At 44.9% G+C, this 21,902-nt stretch overlaps 1 protein-coding gene across 4 annotated transcripts in view; it reads left to right on the forward strand.

Moving 5' to 3' along the window:
• The window catches only part of uba6 (ubiquitin like modifier activating enzyme 6), a 258,666-nt gene that overhangs the window by 153,030 nt on the left and 83,734 nt on the right, over positions 1–21,902 (forward strand). For 3 of the 4 annotated variants that reach the window (XM_078214148.1, XM_078214150.1, XM_078214149.1), the window contains 5 exons: positions 32–99; positions 1,558–1,636; positions 9,087–9,167; positions 15,120–15,197; positions 19,023–19,204. In XM_078214148.1, the coding sequence (XP_078070274.1) occupies positions 32–99; positions 1,558–1,636; positions 9,087–9,167; positions 15,120–15,197; positions 19,023–19,204 (488 nt within the window). The remainder of the gene's footprint in view (positions 1–31; positions 100–1,557; positions 1,637–9,086; positions 9,168–15,119; positions 15,198–19,022; positions 19,205–21,902) is intronic. The other variant, XM_078214151.1, reaches the window with a different exon arrangement.

Below are 21,902 nucleotides of genomic sequence, written 5' to 3' on the forward strand. Positions count from 1 at the left end.
TTACAGAACAGTATTTTTCTTTTGTTTTTAGTTATATTTTGATGTGATGGAGATTCTTCATGTTCTTGAAGATACTAATAGCGATGAGTTCCAACCAAGGTGAGAAAGATCTGTTGTGTGCTTTTGTGCAAGTTTTATGAATGAGAAAATGTATCACTGTCTTTCTGGACAACTAACTTCACCTGTCACCTGAAATAATGAAACCAAAGTAACAAGTTGCTCCTGAATGCTATAAGATTGGAACTGACAAGGAACGGCTCTTGGCATTTTTTTTCTATCTCGTGTTCAACCTCCATTGTTTTTCAAAATTACCAATTGCACAGGGATTGCTGATTGAATCTTGTTATGTAATGTTGTGATTGGACCTCTTGCTAACTTTTAGAAGGCACTGACGCTGGAGATCACATTTGGGGGATGAGGAGTTCTAGGATTTTATGTTCAGGGCTCATTGCTTGTAGCAGAATGAATAGAAATAAAACTGCAAAACTGAACCACCCATACTTGAATTGCAGCTTGCAAGTAATCAGTCTGAGATCTCCCTACACTTAAGAATACCTGAAAGCTGTCAGAATGCAGTTGCTTCTTACAGTGTAACTAATAGAAATCATAGAAACCCTACAGTACAGAAAGAGGCCATTCGGCCCATCGAGTCTGCACCGACCACAGGCCCTATCCCCATATCCCTACATATTTACCCACTAATCCCTCTAACCTACGCATCTCAGGACACTAAGGGCAATTATTAGCATGACCAATCAACCTAACCCGCACATCTTTGGACTATGGGAGGAAACCAGAGCACCCGGAGGAAACCCACACAGACACGAGGAGAATGTGCAAACTCCACACAGACAGTGACCCAAGCCGGGAATCGAACTCTGGTCCCTGGAGCTGTGAAGCAGCAGTGCTAACCACTGTGTTACCGTGCCGCACAATAGGTGCTAGTCTTCGTCCAGTGATCACATTTTCATCTCTGGAAGTTTGTGGGTTGATCCCATTTCAAAGACTTGAGCACAAAATCTAGTCTTCACTTCAGTAGAGCACTACGGTTCATGTTGCAGTATCAGAGATATCCTCCTGCAGATGAAACTTTATCCTGAGTCCACATCTGCCCCCTTGGGTTGATGTAATGGACCCAGAGACACTATTTGAAGAAAAGTAGGGGAATTCTGCTCAGCGTAGTGATCATTCAGCCAACATGAATAAATTCAATAATTTGTTCACTGCTATTTTGAGTCTTTCTATGTGCAAATTGCCAATAGTGTTTGCTGCATTACAGCAGTGATTACACTTCAAAAAAGTGTCTCGTTGCATGTAAGATGCCATAGGATGTCCTAAAATCATAAACTTTGCTATATAAATGCAAGCTTTTCTTTCTTCCCTTTCCCATCCTATCTTTTTCCGTTTCTTTTATTTAAGGTTGCAGTTAAAACATTCATTTTATTTGTTATAGCTTTTCACTTCCTGGAGTGTATCTGCTTCCCATTAACGTGACTGTATGTACATAGTTCTGAAGTTATTGAACAGTAATTATATATAATCTGTGTTTTCATACAGAGGTGATCGATATGATGCTCTACGTGCATGTGTTGGAGAATCGATGTGTCAAAAACTCAGCAACCTCAATATTTTCATAGTAAGTAGGAAATAAAAACAGATGCGTACAGAGTGGCCAAACATAGTGGAGGATTAGTGGATTGGGAAAGCTTTAAAAAACAACAAAGAACGACTAAGAAAGCGATTAAGAAAGGAAAGATAGATTATGAAACTAAACGCTCAAAATATTAAAAATGATAGTAAAAGTTTTTACAAATATATAAAAAGGAATAGAGTGGCTAGAGTGAATGTTGGACCCTTGGAGGACGAGAGGGGGGATTTAATAGTGGAAAACGAGGAAATGGCTGAGACTTTAAATAAGTTCTTTGTGTCGGTTTTCACGGTGGAAGACACAAATAGTTTACCGAAATTGAGAGTTGGTGGGAGGTGAGGTCCTTAATACAATTACTGTTACTAAAGAGGTAGTGCTTGGTAGACTAATGGGACTGAAGGTAGACAAGTCCCCGGGCCCGGATGGAATGCATCCCAGGGTACTGAAAGAAATGGCTGAGGTAATAGCAGATGCGTTAGTAGTTATTTATCAAAATTCGCTGGAATCTGGGGTAGTGCCGGCTGATTGGAAAACAGCTACTGTTACGCCGCTGTTTAAAAAAGGAAGTAGACAAAAGGCGGGTTAGCTTAACGTCCGTAGTTGGGAAGATGCTGGAGTTCATCATTAAAGAGGAAATAGCAGAGCACCTGGATAAGAATGGTTCGATCAAGCAGACGCAGCATGGATTCATGAAGGGAAAGTCGTGTTTGACGAATTTACTGGATTTTTATGAAGATGTGACTAGTGCGGTTGACAGAGGGGAACCGGTGGATGTGGTGTTTTTAGATTTCCAGAAGGCATTCGATAAGGTGCCTCACAAAAGGTTGCTGCAGAAGATTGGGGTACACGGAGTTGGGGGTAAGGTGTTGGCGTGGATTGGGGATTGGCTATCTAACAGGAAGCAGAGAGTTGGAATAAATGGGTGCTTTTCTGGTCAGCAGTTGGTGACCAGTGGCGTGCCGCAGGGATCGGTGCTGTGGCCTCAACTGTTTACCATTTACGTAGATGATCTGGAGGAGGGGACTGAGTGTAGGGTATCAAAATTTGCTGATGACACGAAGATGAGTGGGAAAGCGAATTGCGTGGAGGACGCGGAAAGTCTGCAGAGAGATTTGGATCGGCTGAGCGAGTGGGCGAGGATCTGGCAGATGGAATATAACATTGGCAAATGTGAGGTTATCCACTTTGGAAGAAATAATAGTAAATTGGAATATTATTTAAATGGAGAAAAATTACATCATGCTACTGTGCAGAGGGACCTGGGGGTCCTTGTGCACGAATCGCAAAAACTCATTCTGCAGGTGCAGCAGGTGATCAAGAAGGCGAATGGAACATTGCCCTTTATCGCGAGTGGGATAGAATATAAAAGCAGGGAGGTCTTGCTGCAACTATACAAGGCACTGGTGAGGCCGCAACTGGAGTACTGTGTGCAGTTTTGGTCCCCTTATTTGCGAAAGGATATATTGGCCTTGGAGGGAGTGCAGAGAAGGTTCACCAGGTTGATACCGGAGATGAGGGGTGTAGCTTATGAGGAGAGATTAAACAGATTGGGTCTGTACTCGGAGTTTAGAAGGCTGAGGGGTGATCTTATAGAGACATATAAGATAATGAAGGGGCTGGATAGGGTAGAGGTAGAGAGGTTCTTTCCACTTAGAAGGGAAACCAGAACTAGAGGGCACAGCCTCAAAATAAGTGGAGGCCGGTTCAGAACAGAGTTGAGGGGGAACTTCTTCTCTGAGGGTAGTGAATCTCTGGAATTCTCTGCCCATTGAAGTGGTGGAGGCTATCTCGTTGAATATGTTTAAATCACGGGTAGATAGATTTCTGATCGCTAAGGGAATTAAGGGATATGGGGAGTGGGCGGGTAAGTGGAACTGATTCGCTTCAGATCAGCCATGATCTTGTTGAATGGCGGGGCAGGCTCGAGGGGCTAGATGGCCTACTCCTGCTCCTATTTCTTATGTTCTTATGTTCTTAAGTGTCCTTTACAAATATTGTCCTAGGTCGGAGCAGCAAAATTATCTCTTAATTATGAATTATGTGTTTTTTAAATTTATTCTTTCGTGGAAATAGGCATTGCTGGCAAAGGTGGCATTTGTTGCTCATTGTTGTTCCCTTGAACCTAGTGGCTTGTTGTGCCATTACAGAGAACAGGCAAAAGTCTTTGCTGTGGGTCTGCCAGCAAAGGGTGGCAGTTTTCCTTCCCTAAAACATGAGTGGCACAGTGCCACAGTGATTAGCACTGCTGCTTCACAATGCCAAGGACCCAGTTCAATTCTGGCCTCGGGTCACTGTCTGTGTGGAGTTTGCACATTCTCCCTGTGTCTGTGTGGGTTTCCTCCGGGTGCTCCGGTTTCCTCCCACAGTCCAAAGATGTGCGGGTTAGGTTGATTGTGCTAAATTGTTCCTTAGTGTCAGGGGAACTAGTTAGGATAAATGCATGGGGTTATGGGGGTGGGCCCTGGGTGGGATTGTGGTCGGTGCAGACTCGATGGGCTGAATGGCCTTCTTCTGCATTGTAGGGATTCTATGATTCCATGAGTGAACCATTTGGTGTTTTTACAACAATTGATACTTTTGAGATTACTGAGACTAGTTTTCAATTCTATGTTTTGTTAATTGAACATGCCAGTCCTGAACTCTGATCAGTAAGTCTCTCCTTAACACACCCAATATATTTAATGATATAATAAATTCCCTACTATACCCACTCCTAAACAGTGGGCATTCAGTAGCCTGGTTTAAACAGCTGTACTTTATGATTGAATAGAGCGATGCACTATGATACAGTTTCTGGATTCACATGGCCTACATCAGCTATCAGAACTTCATGTCTCTGTTTGAGACCATCTGTTTCCATTTATCTTAAGAATTCTGTTCAACCAAATTGTTTTGTGATATGTAACCATTACAATTATATGAGTGCTTATACCTTTAAATTGTGGTCTATATGTGTTACTTTAACTAACTTAATTCATTTTTTATTGATTTGGGCTCTATACTAAGCCCCAGAATAAAAAAGTTCTTATCAAGAAGTAACCACATTGGAAAAATGGCCAGTCACAAATTTAGAGTGCAAGCTAACAGGGTTTATTGGGCAATAATGTTTTATACTTAACATTTCATCGGTCTCAGCATTACATGACATATAAACTTAATGCATGTCAGTTTGTCTTTCCTGTGGATGCAGGGATTTCTTTGGTCTTTTGGTTCTTTGAGCCTGGTCTCTTGGCTCACCACATCCTTCAAGATTTTAGCTTCACCAATTTAACTCTAACTTATGTACTAAATTCTTTGTTGCTTTAAGATATCAACTCTAGTGGATCCTTTTCCAGCCTACATCTTAGAACCTTAGTTAGGCCGCAGTTAGAATATAGTGTTCAATTCTGGTTGCCACACTTCCAGAAGAATGTGGAGGCTTTGGAGAGGGTACAGAAAAGATTAACCAGGATGTTGCCTCGTATGGAGGGCATCAGCTATGAGGAGAGGTTGGAGAAACTTGGTTTGTTCTCACTGGAGCGACGGAGGTTGAGGGGTGACCTGATAGAAGTCTACAAGATTATGAGAGGCATTGAAAGAGTGGATAGTCAGAAGCTTTTTCCCAGGGTGGAAGAGTCCATTACTAGGGGGCACAGTTTAAGGTGCGAGGGGCAAGATTTAAAGGAGATGTACGAGGCAGACTTTTTACACAGGGTGGTGGGTGCCTGGAACTCGTTGCCAGGGGAGGTAGTGGAAGCAGATATGATAGTGACTTTTAAGGGGCGTCTTGACAAATACATGAATAGGATGGGAATAGAGGGATATGGTCCCCGGAAGGGTAAGGAGTTTTAGTTCAGTCGGGCAGCATGGTCGATACAGGCTTGGAGGGCCAAAGGGCCTGTTCCTGTGCTGTAATTTTCTTTGCTCTTTGCCCACCCTAACAGCCGATGCTACACGGCCCACCCTAACATCCGTAGCTACACTGCCCAATCTTAACTGCCAAAGCTACACTGCCCACCCTAACTGCTGAAGCTTCACTGCCCACGCTAACTGCCGAAGCTGCACTCTCCACTTTAACTGCTGAAGCTACATTGCCCACCCTGACTACAGAAGCTGCACTTCCCACTCTAATTGCCGAAGCTGCAAAGAACAAAGAAAATTACAGCACAGGAACAGGCCCTTTGGCCCTCCAAGCCTGCACTGACCATGCTGCCCGACTGAACTAAAACCCCCTGCCCTTCCGGGGACCATATCCCTCTATTCCCATCCTTGCTTACAGTTCTGGTCGCCACATTATAGGAAGGATGTGGAAGCATTGGAAAGGGTGCAGAGGAGATTTACTAGGATGTTGCCTGGTATGGTGGGAAGGTCTTATGAGGAAAGGCTGAGGGACTTGAGGTTGTTTTCGTTCGTGTGAAGAAGGTTAAGAGGTGAGTTAATAGAGGCATACAAGATGATCAGAGGATTAGATAGGGTGGATAGTGAGAGCCTTTTTCCTCGGATGGTGATAGCTAGCACGAGGGGACATAGCTTTAAATTGAGGGGTGATAGATATAGGACAGATGTCAGAGGTAGGTTCTTTACTCAGAGAGTAGTAAGGGCGTGGAATGCCCTGCCTGCAGCAGTAGCGGACTCGCCAACATTAAGGGCATTTAAATAGTCATTGGATAAACATATGGATGATATTGGAATAGTGGAGGTTAGATGGGCCTTACTGGTGGGTTTCACTGGTCGGTGCAACATCGAGGGCCGAAGGGCCTGTACTGCGCTGTATGTTCTATGTTCTATTCATGACTTTGTCCAGACCCCTTTGAAACTCACCATCATATCTGCTTCCACTATCTCCCACGGCAGCGAGTTCCAGACACCCACCACCCTCTGTGTAAAAAAACCTGCCTCGTACACTTCCTTGTCCAATGCCCACCTAACTGCCGAAGCTGCACTGCCCACCCTAACTGCAGAGGCTGCATTGCCCACTCCACCTGCTGAAGCTCCATTGCCCACCCCAACTGTTGAAGCCGCATTGCGACCCTAACTGCCGAAGCTGCACTGCCCACCCTAACTGCAGAGGCTGCATTGCCCACTACACCTGCTGAAGTTCCATTGCCCACCCCAACTGTTGAAGCCGCATTGCGACCCTAACTGCCGAAGCTGCGCTGTCCAGCCCACCTGCTGAAGCTGCACTGCCCACTCTAAATACTGAAGCTACACTGCCCACTCTAATTGCCAATGCTGCACTGTCTACCTTAACTACTGAATCTTCACTGCTCCCTAACTGCGGAAGCTGCCATGCCCGCCCTAACTGCTGAAGTTAGTCATTGAGGTTTACAGCATGGAAACAGGCCTTTCGGCCCAACTTGTCCATGCCGCAATTTTTTTTAAAATGCCTAAGCTAGTCCCAATTGTCCGCATTTGGCCCATATCCCTCTAAAGCCATCTTACCCATATAACACTCTAAACGCTTTTTAAAAGACACAATTGTACCCACCTCTACTACTACCTCTGGCAGCTTGTTCCAGACACTCTCCACCCTCTGTGTGAAAAAATTGCCCCTCTGGACTTTTGTATCTCTCCCCCCTCACCATAAACCTGTGCCCTCTAGTTTTAGACTCCCCTACCTTTGGGGAAAGATATTGCCTTTCCAGCTGATCGATGCCCCTCCAAAGATGTGCGGGTTAGGTTGATTGGCCATGACATATTGTTCCTAGTTTCAGGAGGATTAGCAGGGTAAATATGTGGTGTGACGGGAATAGGGCCTGGATGGGATCGTGTTGGTGCAGACTCGATGGGCCGAATAGCCTCCTCCTGCACTGTAGGGATTCTATGATTATTTTATGGAGCTCTATAAGATCACCCCTCAGCCTTCTATGTTCCAGAGAAAAAAGTTCCAGTCTATCAAGCCTCTCCTTATAACTCAATCCATCAAGTCCTGGTAGCATCCTAGTAAATCTCTTCTGCACTCTTTCTAGTTTAATAATATCCTTTCTATAATAGGGTGACCAGAACTGTACACAGTATTCCAAGTGTGGCCGTACCAATGTCTTGTACAACTTCAACAAGACGTCCCAATTCCTGTATTCAATGTTCTGACCAATGAAACCAAGCATGCCGAATGCCTTCTTCACCACTCTGTCCACCTGTGACTCCACCTTCAAGGAGCTATGAACCTGTCCGCCTAGATCTCTTTGTTCTGTAACTGTCCCCAATGCACCACCATTAACTGAGTAAGTCCTGCCCTGGTTTAATCTACCAAAATGCATCACCTCACATTTGTCTAAATTAAACTCCGTCTGCCATTCGTCAGCCCACTGGCCCAATTGCTCAAGATCTTGTCGCAATCCATTGCACTTGGCAGTGCGATCCATTGCATTGCCGAAGCTGCACTGCGCACCCACCTGGCGAAGTGACATTGCCCACTCTAATGCCCTAAGCTACATGCCCACCCTGCCTGCTGGAGCCGCACTGCCCACCCTGCCTGCCGGAGCCGCACTGGCCGCCCTGCCTGCCCGCAGCGGCACTGGCCGCCGCTGCCCTCCCTTTCGTGCTTGTGCTCTCTCTCTCTCTCTCTGGTACTCTCTTGCTCTCACTCTCCCCCTCTCTGGTGCTTTCTCTCTCTCTCTGGTCCCTTGGTCTCCCTTTCTCCAGTCTCCCTGGCAATCCTGTCTCTAATGATCTCTAATAATGGATTCTTATGGCAATACTCAGCTCTCTCACAAATGCCTGTCTACTTGTAACATTCTACACAAATACTGACTTCCTATCAAGTGTCCTGGCAAGTACTCTGGCAGGTGCCCTATTCCTAACTCTTCTGACAGATACCTTCTGGCAAATGCTAACCGTGGCAAGTGCAAAGAGCTCAGTGCCACCCTCTTTTTATCCCCTTTTTTGCAGGTAGCTTTGCACCATTTAGACTATGTGCAGAGACCAACACAGCTAATAGCTTTGAATCCAACGTTTGCAACTCTTGTCCAATGGGAAGAAAGATTTTGGCAGCCCCACAATAACCTAACAATTTGTATATCAAACCAAAGGTCCTCAGAGCATTCTAGCATCAAGACCATTCTTCTAGCCAATCAGCTTTGCAGCTTTCGCATCCCTTCTGATGTTAAACTATAACTTGCATCTTTAACTCGAGGCCCTGGAGCATAAAGCCCCTCCTGGCTGATCAACATTGTAGGACTCACTGGAGGATCCTAGTTATAATTTCAGTTATAACTTCAAAGGACCCACATGTAACTAAAGCTAAATTACAGTATTTGGCACTTAGAGATGCCAATTTTAAAACTGTCTTAACTTAGCCTGAAATTCACAGATCAATCCACTAAAACATACAATTTAAGACTATTCATCACTAAGCTTATGTACAGTGCTACAGTAATTTAAACCTTATTAATTGCACAAATGTACCAATGAGATGAAATCTAACATATAAAAGAAAAAACTTGCTGTTTCCTTTCAGGTTGGATGTGGTGCAATTGGCTGTGAAATGCTTAAGAACTTTGCTTTGCTTGGTGTTAGCACTGGTCAGGAAAGAGGAATGGTATGTATCTTCCCCCCCCAATGGATTGGTGAAGTGGTTACATTGAATGTTGCGATTGTATTTATAAGTCAGTTGGATGATTAGGATGTTGATAGATGTGGTTAGTAATGATTACTTTGTATGCAAAATTAGATTTTTCAGAAAGTAACATTTTAGGATACTGTGCATGTGTACTATTGGACATGATATATGCAAGAATGTAGCATCCTTAGAAGTAACGAGTGACTTTCGATCTATGGTTCCCAAAGCTCGCAAAACTGGGGTTTTCCTTGTGTCATGTCTGGGTCTGTTGTAGACTGACTGATGGAAATTGATTGCTGCAATTAGTCAATGGCTCTATTGCCTTTACATCATGTGATTACCAGGATGGCAGAAGATGGAGTAGATGCACCTTTGGAATTGCTAGACAAGAAAAAGCTATGACCAGAATGTTCACACAGATGGAAAGGTTTTCTGTCTTTGTGAAAATGGTGCCAGAGGCCTGGATATGGAAGTCTCATTTATGAACCCAGCCTCTCTCATTTTTGTGAACGTGGAGGGAAATGGGAGTGGATTTTAATGTGTTTCTAATCTGTGGTTCGCCGAGGCAACTGCACATGTTATAATGTAGCTGTCTCGTCAGATGGCTAGTGGGATGTCCAAAACATGAAGTGCGCACTTTAGACCTGATAGGAGAAGGCCTAAAGCTGCCAGAGTTCTTTGAAGAGCGAGGGTGCCTTAGGATTGTTAAAGGTAGACATGATGTTCATACAAAGTGCATAAATGCTTTGGAACTGTCAAGAGATTTGTCAAGACATTTCATTGTCCTTTGAATATTAAAAAAACGCTGTCTGCCATGTCTAAAATAAAAACAGTGCGTGCTATGTCATTCTTCTGTTGACATAAGCCCGAGGATTATTGCTTCATGACTGATTTCACAGCCTGTCCTTATCACACTGTGGTGGTTGTTAGTTCATAGTTTGACGGCTATAAGTGGTTATAAACTCTTTGAAGTGGGACCATAAATACAAATGCTTGTTTACAAAAGGAATTAAAGGAAGTTAAACGTGGTGAATGAGTTTTTAAATCCAGATTTTCTCAGTAACTTCATTGCAGTGTTAATGTAAGACTACTTGTGACTAATAAATAAAACTTTAACTTTGCTTTTTAAAATGGTGATTCAGTCAATTGACACTTAAAAACTTTATCTTGTCTTAGCATTGAGTCCTAAGGTCAGTTCCTGGTGGATTCTGGATGCATTGGCATCGTAGGTGTAAGGAAAGAGTGGTGGTGGGGGTATCGGTTTTCATGAGTTGGCGCGAAGTTTGCATAGGGACTATAAAGGGCCATGAGGCTTGTAGCGGGGCATAGGGGCTATAAAAGGCTGTGGGGACTGTAGAGGGGCATAGGGGCTATATAGGCTATGCAGGTGGTAGAGAGGCATTGGTTGGCAAGATGATTATAAAGGGCCATGGGGGTGCATGGAAGGACATAAGGCAGTATGGGCACCATGAAGTAGGTAGCATGAGTTGGCATGGATGGAGCATATGAAGAGTGTGGATGAGGGAATATAAGAGGTTGGGGCTGGAGAGCTAGTTTTTGTTTTATTCAATTTTTGATATCTTTGACAAAGTGCTAGAGTGCTGAGGCAGGCCTTCCATGTAGCCTGCCTCCATACCAACAACCTCTGAACTTTATCCAGGGTCACCTCCCACTTCCTTCAGATACGAGCAATTTAATTAACTTATGGACTGTAGTATTCCAGAACTACCATCTTCTCAGCAATGCTGATTTTTTTTTAAAATCCCAGATGTTGGACTAGATGCTGATTAAAGGTACAGTGCAGAAATAGACCATTCATCCCATTGAGTTTGCAAAGACTTTACAAAAGACCATTCCATCGAGGCCTTTCCCTCCACCCAATCGCTGTACCCCCTCACATTTACCAAGGCCAATTCACCTAACGTGCACATCTTTGGACTTGGGAGGAAACCGGAGCATCCGGAGGAAACGCTCACAGTCATGTGCAAACTCCACACAGTCACCCAAGGCCGGAATCAAACCCGGGTCTCTGACGTTGTGAGGCACCAGTACCAACCAGTGTACCACCATGCTGCCCTTATTTTTTAATGATAAACCCATTTTTAGCTGCATTAAACAAACTACACCAAGTTGCTACAGTTCAAAAATCAATTAATATTTTTAATGCAATTTTTTAAAAATCATGTTTCAAAATACTACCTGATTGAGCTGGTTCATGGAAAGTCCTGCACAAGTGAGTGGACAGAAACTTGAGCAAAAATATTCATTTTGGAAAACTAGCGCAGATTTGAGTACAATTTATTCCCAGGTCACTGATTAGGCCCAAAGCTGAAACTCTTGACCAAGAGATTAATGACAGGAGAAATCATTTTTCATAAGAAATTCTGAGGCCATAGAATGCACTACTGGCTTCCAACCATTATCTTGTAAATTGAGTTTGTGTCTATATATGCCCTGTTTGTGAACATAACTCCTCACTCCCCTGAAGAAGGAGTGACACTCCGAAAGCTTGTGCTACCAAATAAACCTGTTGGACTTTAACCTAGTGTTGTGAGACTTCTTACTTTAATGAGGAAATGGCCGAGTGAGGGAACCATGGTTCACAAAAGAGGTGGAATGTCTTGTAAAAAGGAAGAGGGAAGCTTATGTAGGGATGAGGAAACAAGGTTCAGATGGCTCGATTGAGGGTTACAAGTTAGCAAGGAATGAGCTGAAAAAGGGGCTCAGGAGAGCTAGGAGGGGACATGAGAAGTCCTTGGCGGGTCGGATCAAGGAAAACCCCAAGGCTTTTTACTCTTATGTGAGGAATAAAAGAATGACCAGGGTGAGGTTAGGGCCGGTCAAGGACAGTAGTGGGAACTTGTGTATGGAGTCAGTAGAGATAGGAGAGGTAATGAATGAATACTTTTCTTCAGTGTTCACCAAGGAGAGGGGCCACGTTTTTGAGGAAGAGAAGGGGTTACAGGCTAATAGGCTGGAGAAAGTAGCTGTTCGGAGGGAGGATGTACTGGCAGTTTTGAATAAACTGAAGGTCGATAAGTCCCCTGGGCCTGATGAAATGTATCCTAGGATTCTTTGGGAGGCAAGGGATGAGATTGCAGAGCCTTTGGCTTTGATCTTTGGGTCCTCACTGTCCACAGGGATGGTGCCAGAGGACTGGAGAGTGGCGAATGTTGTTCCTCTGTTTAAGAAAGGGAATAGAAATGACCCTGGTAATTATAGGCCGGTTAGTCTTACTTCGGTGGTTGGTAAATTGATGGAAAAGGTCCTTAGGGATGGGATTTACGACCATTTAGAAAGATGCGGATTAATCCGGGATAGTCAGCACGGATTCGTGAAGGGCAAGTTGTGCCTCACAAATTTGATAGAATTTTTTGAGGAGGTAACTAAGTGTGTTGATGAAGGTAGGGCAGTTGATGTCATATACATGGATTTTAGTAAAGCGTTTGATAAGGTTCCCCATAGTCGGCTTATGATGAAAGTAAGGAGGTGTGGGATAGAGGGAAAGTTGGCCGATTGCATAGGTAACTGGCTATCTGATCGAAGACAGAGGGTGGTGGTAGATGGAAAATTTTCGGACTGGAGGCAGGTGCTGGTGGAGTGCCACAGGGATCAGTGCTTGGTCCTCTGCTCTTTGTGATTTTTATTAATGACTTAGAGGAGGGGGCTGAAGGGTGGATCAGTAAATTTGCTGATGACACCAAGATTGGTGGAGTAGTGGATGAGGTGGAGGGCTGTTGTAGGCTGCAAAGAGACATAGATAGGATGCAGAGCTGGGCTGAAAAATGGCAGATGGAGTTTAACCCTGATAAATGTGAGGTGATTCATTTTGGTAGGACAAATTTAAATGTGGATTACAGGGTCAAAGGTAGGGTTCTGAAGACTGTGGAGGAACAGCGAGATCTTGGGGTCCATATCCACAGATCTCTGAAGGTTTCCACTCAAGTGGATAGAGCTGTGAAGAAGGCCTATAGTGTGTTAGCTTTTATTAACGGGGGTTGGAGTTTAAGAGCCGTGGGGTTATGCTGCAACTGTACAGGACCTTGGTGAGACCACATTTGGAATATTGTGTGCAGTCCTGGTCATCTCACTATAAGAAGGATGTGGAAGCGCTGGAAAGAGTGCAAAGGAGATTTACCAGGATGCTGCCTGGTTTGGAGGGTAGGTCTTATGAGGAAAGGTTGAGGGAGCTAGGGCTGTTCTCTCTGGAGCGGAGGAGGTTGAGGGGAGATTTAATAGAGGTTTATAAAATGATGAAGGGGATAGATAGAGTGAACGTTCAAAGACTATTTCCTCGGGTGGATGGAGCTATTACAAGGGGGCATAACTATAGGGTTCATGATGGGAGATATAGGAAGGATATCAGAGGTAGGTTATTTATGCAGAGAGTGGTTGGGGTGTGGAATGGACTGCCTGCAGTGATAGTGGAGTCAGACACTTTAGGAACATTTAAGCGGTTATTGGATAAGCACATGGAGCACACCAGGATGATAGGGAGTGGGATACCTTGATCTTGGTTTCAGATAAAGCTCGGCACAACATCGTGGGCCGAAGGGCCTGTTCTGTGCTGTACTGTACTATGTTCTATGATTGGGGCAGAGATCCTGGCAGCATTTAAAATAGGGTAGGTGATTGAAGCAAAATAGAATAAAGGGAAAAGAATAGGTGCATGAGGTTAGGAATACTTCTCATGTGGAATATAAATGTCAATGTAGACTGCTTGGGCCAAATGGCCTATGTTGTGTAATGATTTCTGTATCATTTGATGAAACATTTAATCAGTTAATGAAAAATGTTCTGTCTCAAATTTCATAGTGAAATATGATGAACTGATTGAATCTATTGATGCTTTACACAGCATTAAGAAATGAATGTTCATTCCCCCCACCCTCCCCCCATTTGTGAACAGTTTGAGACTTGCAGCAAATTTACAGGATTTCTTTGTTTAAATTCAAGGTCGCAATTGAGCATTAGAATCTGGGAAATCTGGCAGCACAAATTTCTGCTAGATTGCCAGAGATTTGGGGGCTGACAGTTGGACACCTGAAGGCTGTGCAATGCTCCTGTCCAACCTTCATGTAAAAAGGATAGGGGAAGGCACTTCACCATTTTTCAGCTACTTGATGTCTTGGTGCAAAGTCGCTAGCACAGCCTGAAAATGTTTCGGGGACGAGATCTTGAAAACTCCCTTTAATTGATCCTGTCCCTTGAAATTTGACTTGCCCATGATTTCCCTTTCCAGTCTCTAGTAGTATCCATGGATCATTTTGAGTTTGCACAGAGTTCTGAAAAATCTTGTAAATGATCTGCTGTTGGAGGATTCAGTCCCATTTGAATTTCGGATTTAGATGAGCCTGAAAGCAGTGTCGACCAAATTAGAACTTACTACATTTGCAAACAATATTAGTCCCTTGGTTATTGCTAGATGTTGCTTTTTAGCTGAAGATAACTTTGATATCAACAAGATTTATCAGACTCGTGTTGACACGGTAGCACAGTGGTTAGCACTGCTGCTTCACAGCTCCAGGGTCCCGGGTTCGATTCCCGGCTCGGGTCACTGTCTGTGTGGAGTTTGCACATTCTCCTCGTGTTTGCGTGGGTTTCCTCCGGGTGCTCCGGTTTCCTCCCACAGTCCAAAGATGTGTGGGTTAGGTTGATTGGCCAGCTTTTAAAAAATTGCCCCTTAGAGTCCTGGGATGCGTAGATTAGAGGGATTAGCGGGTAAAATATGTGGGGGTAGGGCCTGGGTGGGATTGTGGTCGGTGCAGACTCGATGGGCCGAATGGCCTTCTTCTGCACTGTAGGGTTTCTATGACTTTCTATTTCTATGACACTGCTGTCTGCAGCAGAGAGGGAGGGGAAAGAGTTAATTTAATCAAGGCACATATAATGTTCATCTTGCAACTTAACCTTTGGTGTATTCCCTTGCAGATAACCATCACAGACCCTGACTTAATAGAAAAATCCAATCTAAACAGACAGTTTCTCTTCAGATCGCGACACATACAGGTATTATAATGAACAAACTGAAGTTGGTCAGTGCATCTTCTGCCAGATTTGGAAAATGTTCCTTAGAAGTCAAAAGTGTTGGGCAACCCTGCATAAAGTCATTTATTAATTTAGTAACTGAATAATCTCCCTGTTATGTTAACACACTGGCCTCCTTTTTTGGGGAAGTTCTGAGGAAGGTTGAAAACGACAGAAGAATCCTACAATGCTGAGGACATGGAGGTCCTGCTGAATTTAATGACAGGACTTTATTCACTTCTTGGATCAATTTCCTGCCTAGCACCAGAGTAAACAGGCAGCCTGCTTGGTAGCTAGTAAGTATAATAAGTGACAATAGGCCATGGCTCAGTTCCCCGTGATAGTATTGATGACATTCTGGAGGGAGCGAGATGGGAGTGACGTGGGGAAGAGATACATTGTGGCCTGAAGGGAGAGATGGAGGAAGGTTGTGATCTGCAGAAGGGAGGCTGAAGGCTTCCTCAAGGTTGTTGGATGTCAATCATCTCAGTCCCGGGACATCACTACAGGAGTCCCTCAGGCTAGTGTCCTAGATCCAACATGCTTCAACTATTTCATCAATGACCTTCCCTCCATTGTGCCAGAAGTGAGGATGTTCATGGATGATTGCACAATATTCAGCACCATTCACAACTCCTCAGATGTCCATGTGCAGCAAGATTTGGATCTTGTTCAGGTTTGGGTTGATGAGTGGCAAGTAACATTTGTGCCACTCAGATGTCAGGCAATGACCACCTCCAATAAGAAAATCTAACCACCTCCCCATAATAATCAATGTCATTACCATCGCTGAATTCCCCCCAATTAATATCCTAGGGTTTTAGCACTGACCAGAAACTGAACTGGACTAGCCATATAAATACTATAGCTACAAGAACATAACTAGGAGCAATTTAGCCCCTCGAGCCTGCTCTGTTATTTAATACGATAATGGCTGATCTCATCTTGGCCTCAACTCATCTTTACTGTCCGTTCCCCATAGCCCTTCAAACCCTTACTAATTAGAAGTCTGTCCACCTGCTCCTTATTCGAAGACTGCATCTTGGTTCTAGACTCACCAGCCAGGAAAACATTCTATTCACATCTGCCCTGTAAGAATTTTGTGTCTCAAGAAGATCATCTATGACCACAATTCGGTGTCTTTTGTTATTGCAATGGAGAGGGATAGGGCCATACGGCAGGGCAAGGTTTACAATTGAGGGGAGAGGTAATTATGATGCGATTAGGCAAGAATTAGGGGGCATAAGTTGGGAACAGAAACTGTCAGAGAAAGGAACTAATGAAAAGTGGAACTTTTTCAAGGAACAAATACTGGATGTCCTTGATAGGTATGTCCCTGTCAGGCAGGGAGGAAATGGCCAAGTGAGGGAACCATGGTTCACGAAAGAGGTGGAATGTCTTGTGAAAAGGAAGAGGGAAGCTTATGTAGGGATGAGGAAACAAGGTTCAGATGGCTCGATTGAGGGTTACAAGTTAGCAAGGAATGAGCTGAAAAAGGGGCTTAGGAGAGCTAGGAGGAGACACGAGAAGTCCTTGGCGGGTTGGATCAAGGAAAACCCCAAGGCTTTTTACTCTTATGTGAGGAATAAAAGAATGACCAGGGTGAGGTTAGGGCCGGTCAAGGACAGTAGTGGGAACTTGTGTCTGGAGTCAGTAGAGATAGGCGAGGTGATGAATGAATACTTTTCTTCAGTGTTCACCAAGGAGAGGGGCCATGTTTTTGAGGAAGAGAAGGTGTTACAGGCTAATAGGCTGGAGGAAATAGATGTTCGGAGGGAGGATGTCCTGGCAGTTTTGAATAAACTGAAGGTCGATAAGTCCCCTGGGCCTGATGAAATGTATCCTAGGATTCTTTGGGAGGCAAGGGATGAGATTGCAGAGCCTTTGGCTTTGATCTTTGGGTCCTCGCTGTCCACGGGGATGGTGCCAGAGGACTGGAGAGTGGCGAATGTTGTTCCTCTGTTTAAGAAAGGGAATAGAAATGACCCTGGTAATTATAGACCGGTTAGTCTTACTTCGGTGGTTGGTAAATTGATGGAAAAGGTCCTTAGAGATGGGATTTACGACCATTTAGAAAGATGCGGATTAATCCGGGATAGTCAGCACGGATTCGTGAAGGGCAAGTCGTGCCTCACAAATTTGATAGAATTTTTTGAGGAGGTAACTAAGTGTGTTGATGAAGGTAGGGCAGTTGATGCCATATACATGGATTTTAGTAAGGCGTTTGATAAGGTCCCCCATGGTCGGCTTATGATGAAAGTGAGGAGGTGTGGGATAGAGGGAAAGTTGGCCGATTGGATAGGTAACTGGTTGTGTGATCGAAGACAGAGGGTGGTGGTCAATGGAAAATTTTCGGATTGGAGGCAGGTTGCTAGCGGAGTGCCGCAGGGATCAGTGCTTGGTCCTCTGCTCTTTGTGATTTTTATTAATGACTTAGAGGAGGGGGCTGAAGGGTGGATCAGTAAATTTGCTGATGACACCAAGATTGATGGAGTAGTGGATGAGGTGGAGGGCTGTTGTAGGCTGCAAAGAGACATAGATAGGATGCAAAGCTGGGCTGAAAAATGGCAAATGGAGTTTAACCCTGATAAATGTGAGGTGATTCATTTTGGTAGGACAAATTTAAATGTGGATTACAGGGTCAAAGGTAGGGTTCTGAAGACTGTGGAGGAACAGAGAGATCTTGGGGTTCATATCCACAGATCTCTAAAGGTTGCCACTCAAGTGGATAGAGCTGTGAAGAAGGCCTATAGTGTGTTAGCTTTTATTAACAGGGGGTTGGAGTTTAAGAGCCGTGGGGTTATGCTGCAACTGTACAGGACCTTGGTGAGACCACATTTGGAATATTGTGTGCAGTTCTGGTCACCTCACTATAAGAAGGATGTGGAAGCACTGGAAAGAGTGCAGAGAAGATTTACCAGGGTGCTGCCTGGTTTGGAGGGTAGGTCTTATGAGGAAAGGTTGAGGGAGCTAGGGCTGTTCTCTCTGGAGCGGAGGAGGCTGAGGGGAGACTTAATAGAGGTTTATAAAATGATGAAGGGGATAGATAGAGTGAACGTTCAAAGACTATTTCCTCGGGTGCATGGAGCTATTACAAGGGGGCATAACTATAGGGTTCGTGGTGGGAGATATAGGAAGGATATCAGAGGTAGGTTATTTACGCAGAGAGTGGTTGGGGTGTGGAATGGACTGCCTGCAGTGATAGTGGAGTCAGACACTTTAGGAACATTTAAGCGGTTATTGGATAGGCACATGGAGCACACCAGGATGATAGGGAGTGGGATAGCTTGATCTTGGTTTCAGATAAAGCTCGGCACAACATCGTGGGCCGAAGGGCCTGTTCTGTGCTGTACTGTTCTATGTTCTTCTAAATTCTAGAGAATGAAGGGCCATTTCCTTAATAGACAATCCCATCATCCCAGGGACTAGTTTGGTGATGCTCCGTTGCACTCGATCAATGCAAGTATATCCTTCCTTGGATAAGGAAACTTAAACTATACACAGTTTTCCAGGTGTGGTTGCACATAATGAGTGTTGGAAACAGCATCTAGCACTTGAACCTTCTTGCCTATCCTGCAGTTGAGGCTGACCAATACATTTTGACAGAGTGATTCTGCCCTGTTGTTGGAAATGCCCGTGAAACGAGGAGAGCAGGTGCCCAGCGCATTGAAATTCTAGCTCCACTACAGTGATGATGAACTTAATCAAGGAATTGCAGCCAATTACATGTTCAACCAACTGTCAGCTTACCAATGTCTTCAGTGCTTTCCTTATGACCTTAATCTATGTCCTCTCTTTCTTTGTCAGAAACCAAAGAGCTACACAGCTGCTTCAGCCACCTTGGTGATAAATCCCCAGATAAAAATAGATTCTCACCTAAACAAAGTGTGTCCATCTACAGAGAACATTTATAATGATAGCTTTTACAGCCAAATAGATGTTGTGATCACCGCACTCGATAATGTGGAAGCAAGAAGATACGTTGACAGGTAATGGATAAATGAAAAGGTGACTGTAGACAGGATAAAAAGAGTAATTCTTCAGGTAAACTTAGCACCCAACTAGCATTTGTTTACCGATTATCAAGCACTTTTATGTCAAATGAATGGAGCCCACACGTCCTAAAATTTAAAAATTGCTTTCTAAAACAACCAAAGGAAGATCACTAGTTTATGAAATGAATAAGCTGCATTGCATCTGTTATTTGGGCATTCAGGGATGAGTGATTTTTGCCAGTCTTTTGGGACCAAGGCCCACTTCAAAGATGTGTGGGTTGGGTTGATCTGCCATGCTAATTGACCCTTAGAGAATTCTCCCATCTTGCCGCACTAATTTTTTAGCACGGCGGACAGGGGGAATCGCGTGTGGGCAGATTTGCGGGATTTGCGGATGCATTCCCACCACGCGCGCATCTCCGAGCGCTGGATATCTGGTCTGGTTGGGACTGTGATTAGCGGGTCCGGGACTGAATTCTCCGGGCTTGTTACCATCTCTCACCCCGCCAGTACAATTTCACTCCAGCGGGGTTCAGACTAGCTCTCCACTTTCAGGGAACCAGAGGGATGACCCCGCTAGAGTGAACGGGGAACAATCAGGGCCCCCCAGGGGGCCGGGCAATTGGGGGGGGGGGTGGTGGTGTCCCCTGGGCATGGGCACTCTGGAAGTGTCAGCCTGTGCCACCTGGCATTGCCCAAGGGGCAAATTGTCCATGCCCGGGGGCACCTTGGCATGGCCCACTGGGCATGGGGCAGTGCCAAGGGGATGATCGGTGGGGTGGAGGATTCCACTGTTATTCTGCCATTGTGATCAGTTGGGACTGGAGGGAGGCCAGCGATCGGGGGCGAGGGGGGTGGGGGTTGGGTGGGAGAGAAGGCGGGAATCATCACTGCTGGGGGGGGAGGGGGGCGGGCGGGCTGGAGATCGGGTGGTCTGGGGAGTGGGGGGGGGGAGGGGTGGGCAGCACTGCAGTGGTCCTGGGCGATTGAGCTGGCCAGCAAACTGCAGGCTGACAGTTCGGGGCCACTACGTATGTGTAGAGGCCTGGAACTGTCACTTTGCCGTGAACAGGCCCCGCCCCTCCCCGAGCTTTTAATTATATTCACGATTATGACCTCTGCATCGCACAGAGTGTGGGAGATTCGAGTGTGAACTCCCACTGAAAAACAGTCGTGATTTACACCAGTTTCACGTGAATTCAGCACTTAGAACTTTTTTGGGAGAATCGTCCCCTTCGTGCCAAGGGGCTTAGCAGGGTATATACGTGGGGTTACAGGAATAGGGTCTAGGTGGGATTGTTGTCGGTGCAGGCTCGAGGGGCCGAATAGCCTCCTTCTGCACTGTAGGGATTCTATGAATTCTGCCTATGCTTTCTGAGAGAATTGAGAATCTGCCTTCTATCACTATTATGATATGCGTGCCTGTTGCAAGCAACACTAAACTTAACAAACTCTAATCAAACTGCTGGTTTCATTTCACACTTGGACCTCGAACATAGGAATCTTTCCTGGAGCATTCATAGCTGGTCTGATTAGCAATTTTGCGGATGATACTAAGATTGCTGGAATTGCGGATAGTGATGAACATTGTCAGAGAATGCAGCAGGATATAGATAGGCTGCAAAATTAAGCGGAGAAATGGCAGATGGAATTTAACCCGAACAAATGCGAGGTGATGCATTCTAGTAGATCCAATTCCGGTGAGAGCTATAAAATAAATGGCAGAACAATCCGGAGCATAGACGCACAGAGATCTGGGAGTACAGGGTCACAGGTCCTTAAAAGTGGCAGCACAGGTGAAAAAGGTGGTGAAGAAAGCATATGGCATGCTTGCCTTCATTGGACAGGGCATTGAGTATAAAAGTTGGCAAATTACGTTAGTTGTATAAATCGTTGGTTAGGCCACATTTGGAATACTATGTCCAATTCTGGTCACCACATTATCAGAAGGACGTGGAGGCTTTGGAGAGAGTTCAGAAAAGGTTTACCAGGATGTTGCCTGATATGGAGGGTGTTAGCTATGAGGAGAGATTGAATAAACTGGGATTGTTCTCCCTGGAAAGACGGAGGCTGAGGGACGACCTGATAGAAGTTTATAAAATTATATGGGGTATAGATAGGGTGAACAGTTGGAAGCTTTTTCTCAGGGCAGAAATGACAATTACAGGGAGGCACAAGTTCAAGATAAGGGGGGAAAGATTCAGTGGAGATGTGCGGGGAAAGTGTTTTTACACAGAGGGTGGTGGGGGCCTGGAATGCACTGCCAAGTGAGGTGGTTGAGGCAGTTACGTTAGCCACATTTAAGACATATCTTGATAGGCATATGAACAAACGGGAAATAGAGGGATATAAGCGGTTGGTCTAGATAGGTAAACGTGATCGGTGCAAGCTTGGAGGGCTGAAGGGCCTGTTCTTTGCTGTACTGTTCTTTGTTCTTTTGTTCATTCCATTTGAATACTGGTCAAATTTTAATGTCAGCAAAGAGCTGACAATTTTTCAGTGTTCTACTGGGGCTGCATGGTGGCACAGTGGCTTGCACTGCTGCCTCACAGTGCCAGGGGTCCGGGTTCAATTCCCAGCTTGGGTCACTCTGTGTGGAATTTGCACGTTCTGCCTCTGGCTGCATGGGTTTCCTCCGTGTGCTCCAGTTTCCTCTCTCAGTCCAAAGATGTGCAGCTTAGGTGAATTGGCC

The sequence above is a fragment of the Mustelus asterias genome, chromosome 6, assembly GCF_964213995.1.
Source record: "Mustelus asterias chromosome 6, sMusAst1.hap1.1, whole genome shotgun sequence".
In the NCBI taxonomy this organism is placed as follows: domain Eukaryota; kingdom Metazoa; phylum Chordata; class Chondrichthyes; order Carcharhiniformes; family Triakidae; genus Mustelus; species Mustelus asterias.